The 12328-nt window shown below is 45.2% G+C and overlaps 1 protein-coding gene across 1 annotated transcript in view; it reads right to left on the bottom strand.

Moving 5' to 3' along the window:
• Positions 1-320: 320 nt before the first annotated feature.
• Positions 321-12328, bottom strand: part of USH2A (usherin) — a 733563-nt gene continuing 721555 nt past the window's right edge. The window contains exons 69-71 of the mRNA XM_046679838.1: positions 8749-8993; positions 2211-2432; positions 321-410 (exon numbers count right to left, since the gene is read on the bottom strand). Of these exons, the coding sequence (XP_046535794.1) occupies positions 321-410; positions 2211-2432; positions 8749-8993 (557 nt within the window). The remainder of the gene's footprint in view (positions 411-2210; positions 2433-8748; positions 8994-12328) is intronic.

The raw sequence follows: 12328 nt of genomic DNA, 5'->3' as shown, positions 1-12328 counted from the left end.
CCACAGATTATTCATTTAATCAATGGCGTCACTGCCAAACAGCCAAGTGAAAATTAAACACTTCTTTAGCTTCCACAAAATAACTAGGGCAAAAAAAGTATTTTCATGTAGATAGTACCCCTCATTTCAGACAACCAGAGAAATAATGTTTCTTAGACCTCAATTAGGGAGGAACAATTTCAAAAACAATCCTCATTTCTTTAAAGGATTACGGAATAACAAGCAATGGCGTTTTAGCATTTACGATGCGTCAGTGATAACCCGGTGGGACTGGGGTGTGGAGTTGAATCCCAGCTTTACGTCTTGGGGGTTTCCATCCTTCACAGGTGGGTGTCGGTGAATGTGGTGTGTTCCTTAGTCACAGAGCTGAAACCCTTGATGGCATTCATCAGGTCCTCTTCATCCACATACTGAAAATAAGCCAATCATCATTAGTTAGGATGTTTGCTGTCAAGAGAGTTCACCTTCAACTGGTGGTTCTCTCAGGTTAATGTAAAAAGTCCTCAGTAAGTATTTTAAGGCTAATATCCTATGCTCACCTCTATAAGGTGTGGTTTGAGGCCATCCTTGCCTCCAAGTTTACCTTAGCTCAAGTTTACCTTATTGAAATGATCACGTCACATGCATGCATGGACTATAGACTAATCCAAAATGTATGTCATTTGAGTGTTACATTGTGCCATATTTTGACCTTTCTAAGCCTCAGTTTTCTCATCTGTAAAGTGGGGAGATACTAAGATTTTAAGATTTAGTTCAAAATGTAAGCAGGGGAGCCAGAACGCAAGCTATTGTGCTCCATTGTGTCCCATTCTCTTACTGTATTTGTATTGATCGAATAGGGTTAGTAATGTTGAGTATAATGTTATAACGAACAGGTATGTTGCCAAGTTTTTGAATCTTCAAAAGCTGCCAATGAATTGTTTTGCATCCTGCCTATTATTAGTACTGTCAAAAGCAAGTAAAAACGGCAGTAAGTATAATAGTGAAGAATGGGGGCTCTGCAATCAGACTGTGTTCTTAGGATCCCAGTTCCACAAAAATACTTACTAGCTGTGTGTCCTTGTGTCAGGACACACATGCATCTAAGACCTAAATGAGTCGTGTTCAACCATGTGACATTGCCATTTTCCTTGTCAAATATGGTCAATTAACAATTCCTTACATTTCAAACTAATATAACTATATAGGAATAATTATTTAGAAACTGTATATCTGAAATGAAATCATGGAATTCAATAGTCCTATCAGCATCATGCAGACCCTTGATTTTAAAATGCGTGTCATATATCATCATTCTGAACAAACCAGAAGGACTGTGCATTTTATTTTATTTTTATTTTTTTGTGCTTGGAACCTGGAGCCAGGAAGCTTGCTTTATTACGTGCCATTAGTTAAGAAGGCCTCATGGAAGTCATCAACTTTTTAGTGAAGGAAAAGTGAGGACTTAGAGAAATGAGTGAATGAGTCTGAAAGCAGAAGCAGAGGGTTGAAAGAAATGGAGGTGAATAATTCTGCCTCAGAGGAGGTAAGAGAGGAGCCAGGTTCTTAGGTGGCTGTTTGTTATCTAACCATCCCAAAGGAAGGGTTCTCCAGCGGACTTCTGGGTAGTTGGCACAAGGAAGAAGTTTGATGGTTGGTAACAACTCTAGGATTTTATTCATTTTGGCCACTTGGGGCTCTTAACAAATATTACATAGTGATGAGATTAACTTTCAAAGAGTCAACTATTTGTATCCACTGGACTGAAATTATGAAAGATGAAGTCCATAAACAGTAATACCTTTATTTATCATCATTTTCTGGAGTTGCTTGGAAAGGAACCATTGAGTCTAGTGAGAGAAAGACCAGAAGGAAAAAGATGAAACAGATGCTTTGACTTTATGCCCTCTTTGAGGCCAGTTCCAATGTTTCCAGTCACCTTCTGCCCAAGTTAATGAATTATAGCCTGTTTGTCTCTTCACTGATTCATGAATTTATTTTTTGAGCATCTATCGTGTGCTAAAAGAACAAAAAGTTTCTACCTTGCTCATTAAACAATTGTAGTAACGCTAGTAAACAGGTCATTACAAAACCTTTGGGGTAAAGGGTCAGAGGGATGCACTGAGTGCTATGGGGTAGCATTCAATGGGGTACAGGAAGCTCCATGTCGTCCCTTTACCAGTGTTCTTCTGGGATGAGTAGTAAAGACCCTGGATGGGGAATCTACTCACCAGTCCACTATCGTGGCCCATGATGGTTTCCCACAGCGAGTCATCAATCAAGACTTTCTTGTCTTGAATGTCCATGAGTTGGCTGACACTGCGGTGGAGAGAGCCCTGCGAATAGGTTTGGCTGATTTGGCTCTGACTTGGGATGCGAAGTACAGAGATGCTCCGGTTGCTTCTCATACTCATGGGGGTCCCAGACCGGGGGATTTTGGTATCGGCTAATCCCTGAAAAGACAGTTGCTATAGGTGACTACTGTCTAAAGAAAATGGGTTTGAAATAAGACAGAAAATTGTGTGTCACACGTTGTCAATGAAGGGCACGCTGTCTCCATATCCTCCTATAGAACTTAGCTTCTCTGCAATACTGTGGCCCCTGGTTTGGTAAGGGTGAGAAATAAACTAATCGTCATGTTAGACAGCCCGTGTTCTTAGTGCCCAGAGAGCTCACGTGCTAGTGTGCCCTGTAGACAAGGGCTTGGTGCATTGCAAAGTGGTGGGGTGAGGGCAAGGGAGGGTGGGTTTACAACGTAACCTCTTCAGGTGTGTCACCCTGGAGCACCTCTCCTAAGAACACTGCTTTCCCAGAATGTCACAGTTATCAATATTCTCTCATGATTGCCCACTAAGTGAGCACAGTTGTTTCACACTTTAAATTCCTGGAATATGTGTACAGAAATGGACTCCTCTCTCCCTCTTTTCTCATCCCACATCATGCCTCTTGTTATAGGATTCCAACCTCCAAAATAAATCGGGTCTGGCATTAACATCGGAAAGACAAAGGCACTCGATGATTAGGACCTGGAATATGCCCTGAGAAGGTCTAGCTGCTCTAAACATCCGAGGGAACTGATGCAGCTGGTCCAATCAATGCTTTTCATTGTGCAGTCAACACACCATGCAAAAGAGCATGCATTCATGCAGCACGCAGAGGTACCTCGAAGTGCATGGTGTAACTTTTTAGGGTAACACTGCTTGACACATCAGATAGATCAGCCACAGAGTCAAACTGAGAACAAATGGGGAGGCGTCAGTCAGTGTTTGCAACATTTTAAAACAAATTCTGGGGGCCGGCCCTGTGACCCAGTGGTTAAGTTTGCACGCTCTGCTTTGGTGGCCCAGGGTTTTGCTGGTTCAGATCCTGGGCGGGGACCTAGCACTGCTCATCAGGCCATGCTGAGGTGGCATCCCACATAGCAGAGCCAGAAGGACCTACGACTAGAATATATAACTACGTATTGGGGTGGCTTTGGGGAGAAGAAGAAGAAGAAAAAATGAAGATTGGCACAGATGTTAGCTCAGAGCCAATCTTTAAAAAACAACAAGAAACAAAAACCAAATTCTTTGTGTTTTTCCAATGATAGCATGTTCATACCCATTGGACTCAGTTACAAAGCACCAAAACCAGAGCTTGTCAGATGAGGCTGTGTGTGTACACGGGTGTGTGTGTGTGTGTGTGTGTGTTACAAAGGTAGCTCTCATTGACCCACCCAAGTGAAAAGAAAGTCTGGGACATGGAGCAGGTGACTCCAGCTTGCTCCTGTTCAGATTCTTTCCCGTTGACTCTGGAGCCTGTGGACACAACAGCTCTTCCTTTTCTCTACTAATGCAAATTATACTTTCTTCAGTTTGACGGAACTTCACTAATATTCTTCCCTATCTCCAACTTTGTGAGAACAGTTTAGTTTCAAAATTGGTTTTAAAAAGCAAGAGAAGAAGGCTTGCAAGCACATTTTGTCAAGGTGGGTAGGAGTGAATTGGGATTCACTGGGTTTGGGGAGGGGGCACTGTCCGGTGCCCTGGCACACCCCCAATTCCACTTCTGCTAACCCTGCAGGGCCTGTCAGGAGTGCCCTCACGGCTGAAGGTGAGGCCAGAGCCCCTGGCAGCCAGCCAGCCCCCACCATTCCTTCCCCTCCTCAACCCCGACTCAGTCTTGGCCACTGAGGAAGGGTGAATCTGTCGGGCGCCCCTCTGCTTTTCCCTGATGGCAAGGGCTGTAGAAGAGTAGGGTCTTTCCATTCTTTTGTCTGCTCATCCCAGTTGACCCGCATGTCTGGCCCCAAAGGCAGCTTGGCCTCGATCTTGTCAGAATCTCAAGGTCGAATCAGCAGCCCCCACGTGTTGTGTTTTTGTAAAATATTTAACTGTGGTAAGAATACTTAACATGAGATCCACCCTCTTAACAGATTTTTAAGTGACAATGTAGTACTGTAGGCTATAGGTATGATGTTGCACAGCAGATCTCTAGAACTTCTTCCTCCTGCATAACTCAAATTATACCTTTTAATTAACAACTTCCTGTTCCCCCTCCCCCAGCCCACATCAACCACCATTCTGTTCTTTGTTTCCATGAGTTCAACTATTTTATTTTATTATTTTTATATTGTGTGTGTGTGAGGACGATTGGCCTTGAGCTAACATCTATACCAGTCTTCCTCTATTTTGTATGTGGGACGCCACCACAGCATGGTTTGATGAACAGTGCTAGGTCCACACCTTGGATCTGAACCTGCAAACCCAAGGCTGCTGAAGCATAGTGTGTGAACTTAACTGCTATACCACAGGGCTGGCCCCGAGTTTGACTATTTAGATACTTCACATAAGTATGAGGAATCATGCAATACCCCACCTGTTTTTATTGGTTATTGGACTGTACACATGGCTTACAGGAATTGTATTATATTTTTAATTCATTTATGGCTGTTCTGAAACTTGACTATACAATAGACTCCCCCAGAGCTGTTTAAAATGGCAGCTTCTTGGGCTTCTTCCTCAGAGATTCAGGTCCTGCTCCAATGTGAGGCTGACGCTGATAGTTCAGGGGCCTCACTCTGACAAAACGAAGCATAACAAGATTCACGAAAACACTGAGCAAGGGTGCCATCCAGAGGGACTTCCCCACAGGAAGGAGGTGATTGCTTCTTGATCACGAAGTTGACCAAGTGGGCAATGCTGGATTTCTCCTCATGAGGGATTGTGATGCAGAAGTGCCTGCCTGTAGGAATGGGTCAAGGGACAGGAGGTTTGATCCCTGAAATGAGTTATGGACACTAAGGGTCTGTGGGTAAGTTTTCCATGTGACAGAGTAGATACACCTAGCAGTGCTCGGGAATTTCCTGTCAACTTTCTCCATGCATTCCATAGGCCCAAGGGCTGATTTAGCTGATCTCTCAGACTAAACAGATCTCTCTGGTCTTCTTGGTCCTTCCATGCACTTCCCTGCAGATGTGGTACATCTTTTGTCTAAGAACATGGCTTCCCCAGAGAGAGAATGTTACTCTCCAACAAGGGAAAACTTTGAAGTGTCTGCTCCTCAAGGAGAATCTCCTGATGACTATACACTGAGCAGAAGTAAACGGCCTGTGGTTCAAATTGGCCACTCAACGTCCCTTCATTCCGCAAATATTTGTGGAGTGCCGACATGGAATTGCAAAAGGATGGAGTCTCTCATGTTAAGGCATTAAAATGGAGCCGAGCAGCCATGACGAGGAGAGAAATAAGTTCCTCCCTCAAGATGAACTCTTGAACTCTTTAGAAACCTGAAAGGTGTCTGCAAGTCTTCTCAAGGATGCTAAGATTATCATGGGGACAGAGACCTCATTCCTATTAGAGTCATCTCCCACATTCCTAAGTTTAATGGCTTGTTTCAACTAACCCTCACCCGAGAGATTACCTTGCACATGGAATTTGTTGAAGGACATCCTTTCCCTTTTTTATCTTTGCCTTTGTTAACCACGACTATAAAACCTTCCTTCCCCCTTTCAGTGGGGCAAACCCAATTCAGGGGCTACTTCAATTTGTGTTTTCCCCAGGTTGCAGTCCTAAGAAACCCCAAATAAACTTCTTTTTGTTTAAGTCTATCAGAGTCTACCTCAGAATCTGATGATATCTGTTATATGCCAGGAACTGTTCTGGGTGTTGGGGCACAACAGCAAATGGCACACAGAGTCCCTGCCCCTGGGGAGCTTACATTCACTCCAGGGGTCAGACAAACAGATCTATCTGCTGTGGTGTCATGGGGTGATAAGTGCCACAGAGAAGGAAAAGTGGACTAAGGAGCTAGGGAATTTTATTTTACGTGGAAGGGGAGGTGACATGTGTGCAGAGACCTAAATGAAGTGAGAGTGTGAGCCATCCAAGAGAACAGCGGGAGCCGTGACCTGGTGGGAGGAGCTTAAAGAGCTCAGGGAGAGATGGAGAGAACGGAGAGTGGAGTGAGATGTGGTTGGCGAAAACTGAGGACCAGATGATGTAGGGCATCGTCTTCTTTGCTTCTCCATCACCAAGTCACTGTCCCATGGCTGTTTCCTGCACCAACCACAAGCCATGGGCCTCAGAGGGACTGCCACCCTTTCGTGTCCCTAACACTTCTGCTACTTGGGCACGACACAGCTTTGTTAGGGCCTTAACCACTGCTCCTTGCTGAGTCCTGGAGAAATGAAGAGATCTGGAAGGCAGACAATGCTATCATTCATTCATCTCTATGTCTTAAAGTGTTGAGATGTAAGCAGTTTGACCAGGCTTGCTGCTTAATTTTGGTGCTGCTGTGATATTGTGATTTATAATAAGAAATACATACTTGGTCTTCATCCCCATTTCTGGCACAGAGCTCCTAAAACCCTTGGAATTTCCTAGGTGAGGAGAGCGACAACGGTGTCCTTCGTTACGTTAATGAGGTGACTTTCAGAAAGAACCAAAAGATGGGGGCTGGTTGCCAGGGGAACCAACCAAGTCATTAGAGGGTTGGAACTTTCATTCCCACCCCCCAACCTCTGGAGATGGAGGGGGGCTGGAGATTAAGTCGATCGCCAGTGGCCAAGGATTTACTCAATCATGCCTATGTAATGAAGCCTCCATAAAAGTCCAAAAGAATGGGGTTCAGAGAGCTTCCAGGTTGGTGGACATATGGAAGTTCCGGGACAGTGGTGCACCCAGAGAGGGGATGGAAGCTCTGTGCCCTTTCCCCAAGCCTTGCCCTATGCAGCTTTTCCATCTGGCTGTTCCCGGGTTATATCCTTTTATAACAACCCAGTAACCTAGTAAGGAAAATGTTTCTCTGAGCTCTGTGAGCCACTCTAGCAAATTAATTAACCCCAAGGAGGGGGTCATTGGAACTTCCTAGCTGTGGCTGGTCAGTCAGAAGCACAGGTGACAACCTGGACTTGTGATTGTCATCTGAAGTGGGGAGTGGGGCAGTCTTGTAGGACTCAACCCTTAATCTGTGGGATCTGATGCTATCTCCAGGTAGAGAGAGTCAGAATTGAGTTGAATTGTAGGACCCCCGGGTGGTGTCAGAGAATGGCTTGTTGGTGTGGAAAAACGCCTCCACGCACTGGAATTGGTGATCAGAATTTTCGCTGCACAGGGCGGCCGCTAGCTCAGAGTGAACCTTTGTGCAAGCTGGGGAAAAGGTGACCCCTTAGGGAGCCTCCTGGGCACCCAGTTTGGGGAGCAGACAGGTGCCTGGTGGGAATGAGAAATGCAGCATTTCCTCCTCCAGGGACACACAGCTCCACACCGGAATGCAGCACAGACTTCAGTCACCTTTTACCCCTTCAACGAAGGCTCTGTGGAAAGATCCCCCTGCATCTCAAGTGTGACTCCACCTCAGACCTTTGCCTGACCTCCTATCTTGGCAGTGGGTGGTCTGGCACAAGAGGAGCCATCCATCCGCAGTGGCCCAGGGTGTCAGCGCTGGGGACAGACAGAGCACTGCCAGCACTTTAGTCCCTCTCCATGCCCCCTTTTTATTGCTAATCTCCCCAAGCTGCACAGTTATAGAAGCTGTAAGTTCCCCAGGTGATGTCAACACCCAACTCTTCTCCACCATCCCCTGAGAAATACTCTCCGCTGGCTGCACACGAGAATCACATTTGGAGTGAAAAAAAAAAAAAGAATACCAATCCTCAGGCCCCCCCCAAGACCAGTGACATCAGAATTTCTGGGAAAAGGCCCAGGCAATGGTATTTTTAAAAGCTTCCCAGGGGTCTTAGTCCATTGGGGCTAGTTTAACAGAATACCATAGACTGGGTGGCTTATAAATAATAGAAATTTCTGAAGTTCTGGAAGCTGGGAAGTTCCAGATCAAGCTGGCAGCGGATTGAGTGGTGGGGCCCACTTCCTGCCTCATAGACGGGGGTCTTCTTGGTGTACCCTCCTGTGGAGGAAGGGACAAGGGAGCTCTCTGGGGACCTCCTTTATAAGATCCCTAATCCCGTTCCTCACGGTGGGACCCTCATGACCTAATCACCTCCCAAAGGCCCCACCTCCAAATACCATCTCATTGGGATTAGGATTCAACATATGAATTGGTGGGGGGGGGGGGACACCAAACATTCAATTTATGGCACCAGGTGATTCTAATGTGCAGCCAAAGTTGAGATGCTATTCCAGAGTTTGCCTCCCTTGGTGCCCCCATTCTATTAAACATAACTATCCTCTAGTCCTTGCTGCCATGACTCTGGAAACATTTCCCTCTAAATAAAAGGAAGGATTCTAGCCCCGTGATAGAGAGAAAAGAGGCCTGCCTTCAGAGACATACCATATGGGTCTCCCCCGGTGGGTAGACGCTCAATGGAGACATCCTCTTCGGAAGAGGTACTAAGGGAGGTCTCTCTCTGATATATGGTTCTTTGTGGATTTTTCTTTGTAGTAGCAGGAACAGGAAGATGGCCAACAAGATCAAGCCCAGCATTGCCATTAGTACAATGAACCATAACTCGCTGTAGAACTCTGGGCTTTTGCTCCCCGATCCCCTCTTGTCTCCAGGAGTTGTCAGCACCAGGCCTGCAAAATCCAGGGACAGAAAAGGGAAAGATCATTTCAGGAGGCAGTTTGGTGAGCTCTTGCTCTGTTGTCTGATAATAAATGGGAAGGGAGTTTGAAGGAGTTCAACTCATGGCGCTTGTTGGCACTTGTGTTCAGGCTGGGGAAATGGTGCGGTGGGTTGGTGGGTTGTAAGGAGAAGCCCACAGCGCTTATGACACCTCGCCAAGAGCTTCCTGGGAAAGACAGGGGGAGGGGTCGCGAGGATTTTTAAAGGGTGTTACCAAAGTAACCTTGAGGAACACTTGCATGAGCGCTGTGTGCCCTTGGAGCAAAGTCCTTTCTTGGGCAATGGAGTCTTGGTGGGGGCTGGAACCCTTACTAATATTGCTGCAGAGACCCCCCTGCATGCACAATCAGTGTCATGGATCCAGACTTCCCTCACCTCACACAACAGCCCTGTTCCTGAGAAGTTTCATGCAAACTGGATTTTGAGACATCAAATCCCATTTTCCATTAGGATGTCAACCACCTGCGCTCGTTAACGTGTTGTCCTTACATTTCTTGTACCCTGGCCTCTCTGTTAAACAGCAAAAGCTCTGCAAGTCATCACTCAAGTGCCCTGGAGAGCTTCCCAAGGAAAGCAATCCTTTAGCAATAGGGTCACTTCCCCTTGATTTTTGTGCAAGTGTCGAGAGTTCAGTCAATGTGATTTTCTGTACAAGAGGCTAACAAAGTAGCTCGCATTTAATGAGCATTTCCCCTGTGCCAGGCCCTGTGCTCAGGGCTTTCTAGGGATGAAAGATGGAGAGTAGCAGATTCTCAGGTCTGTGGATGTGGGGCAAGTGGCAATGAGCCGGGGCAGGTAGGAGGAAGGCTTATACCAGTCATTGCAGGACAGCCCAAGGCGGTAGAATCCTGCAACCTGAGCAGGAGAGGGTCTCGGAGATCATCTCCACCCAGCCTCTTGCTAGGGCCAGCTCAGAAGCCTGTGGACCCACGCAGTGGCAGTGCAGGCTGGCATGCAGCGGTGAGCCAGAGAGCTGCTCTTCTAGAACGAATGCTTCCGGCCAAGAGGAAGAAGGACAAAGAGACAGAGTTGCAAATGCCTAGTCACTCCCTGCACCATCTTCCCCCTTTGCAGCACTTCCAGGACTGGATGGGTGGACGTGGCACTTCACACCCACTTTCTCAGGGAAAGAATCAAAGGGGAAGAGTTCAGAATGTGGGGGAGAACGTTTGAGGGAGGGAGAGAAGGTGATTAAAACTGAATTTTGGAGAGAAAGGATATTACTTTACTAACCCTAACTCCAGTTCTGCTAGCTCTGTGGTTACAGAAGTCCCTTAGCCTCTGTAGACTTCTGCATCTCTAAAATGATGAGTTGGAGTCAAAGTTCTGACCAATTTCAGCATGTTGAAATTCCCCTAATAAGGAACCAATGTGTGTTGCTTGATTCAAAACCAAACCAAACTTGGTTATATGCTAGAAAAGTTGAATTTCCTTGGTGTGTGGCACAGGGCTGTAACTCCAGAAACTGATCTGATGGGCCCAGTGGGCCCCTTGCTCAGGATGACACAGGGCAATGTAGGGCTGCCTGTCCAGGGGAAGCCTCAAAGGGAAATAGCCCTCAGAACAGTTGGAGAGAAATGAAGTCTCCTGTGACCTTCTTGCTTGAAGGCTGCCTTCAGGCAAGGGAACAGAAAGATCTTGAAAGTTCTATCACACAAATTAGAAGTGACTATGGATATTAGTTGGACAACACATCTTAGAAATTTCCATAACTTTGCACCGTTGGTGTTTCTTCTCTCAGCAATGGAAACCTCACTTGGTATTCATGAACCAACAGGAGGGTTTTCCCCCTTTATGAAATCTTGACATCAGGATAGGATGGCGACTCTTTATCCCTTTTTTCTTTTTCTTTTCAACGTCCCCTTTCATTTTAAGGGACTCCACTCATCCAGTGGGAGATCACGGTCAGGGTAGGGAAGCCTAGTGGCTGGGCCTCCACTCCAAAGAAAAACCCAACCTAGAACTGATGTAAATCCCTCCCTCTTACTTGCCTGCCTCCAGGGAAGACACCCTTTCCATTGACCAAGGAGACTGGACAAGCGCGATTGAGAAGGTGGATCAATCTAGGTTATGTGGTTTTGCCCAACGTGTGGTCCTGGCCTCTCCCTTAGAATCATTGGGCAGATCTTCTTTAAAGGGTAGATTCTGGGCCCCCCTGATTCTGAATCTCTCCCACGAGCCTGGGAAACTATATAATAAACAAGCCCACTGAGATGATTCTTATGCAGAGTTAAATTTGAGAACCATCGCTAAGGAAAAAGTATGGGGCCAGGAGACAGCAGGAAAATGCTGTTCAAGTTCTCATCTTAGGAATGAACTGGGACAGCATTCTTGGGTAAGTTCCGGTGTCCCTCAGGCCTCCATCTGTCCACTTGTGGAAACATTAGAGTTGCTAAAATAGTACCAAATGAGGTCTGCTCTATCCCACAGCTGCTGTTAAATAAAATGACGTAGACTATGGGGGAGGAATTTTGTTAGGTGTCTTAAGAAATTTTACATGGCATCCAGAACATGCAAAGTCTGGAAACATAGAATAACATTTTATTATTTTTACAGATCGAAACTATCCTTGATAATAATACGTATGCTCATCTGTGTTTCAGAATTTTTAAGCATGTTTATTTAAAAAAACCCCAAATATATATGCATATGCATACAAATTTGATATAACATTACTTACTAGAATTTAAAATAGAGTATCAACTCCAATTCTCTTATAATGGAAAAGATTTGGTATTTCTCTAACTTGCCCTTTGAAATTGCAGAGTATCGAATATGTTAGATTCAAAGGTTGTGAGTAGAACGCAGTTTAAAAGATGCTCTGTAAAAATTGCAGAGTGAAATTACTTGGTATTAACAGTCAATGATAATCTTTTATGGAGGCTACAAGAAAAAAATTTCCCAAATTGACCTTTTTAGGCTCTGAACCTGGAATATTATCATTATGATCAATGTGAATTGACATTAGAGTATTTACTCCTCTGATCTCTTCTTCTGACTTCCTTTATAAATTGACTTTTTGGTAAACAAAGTCACATAGCTCTTTATTGATAGAATTTGTGGTTAGGAGAGTAGTATAGTCACATCTCTCTGAATCTACAATTCAACGATTTGGCATTCTAAGCATATATCCTGACTCCCTGCATAATGTAGGTTCCACGAGGACTTAAAAAATAATTTCTTACAACACTTAACACACTTCCTTTTATACAGTCTATTAGCACAAATATGTATAAACAAACATATGCATGTTTCCTTGGAAAAATAAGTAGGTGCTACACTAAAT

Source organism: Equus quagga, chromosome 12, assembly GCF_021613505.1.
Source record: "Equus quagga isolate Etosha38 chromosome 12, UCLA_HA_Equagga_1.0, whole genome shotgun sequence".
NCBI classification, from domain to species: domain Eukaryota; kingdom Metazoa; phylum Chordata; class Mammalia; order Perissodactyla; family Equidae; genus Equus; species Equus quagga.
The sequence above is the reverse complement of the archived record's forward strand: the minus strand, read 5'-3'. Positions and strand labels throughout refer to the sequence as shown.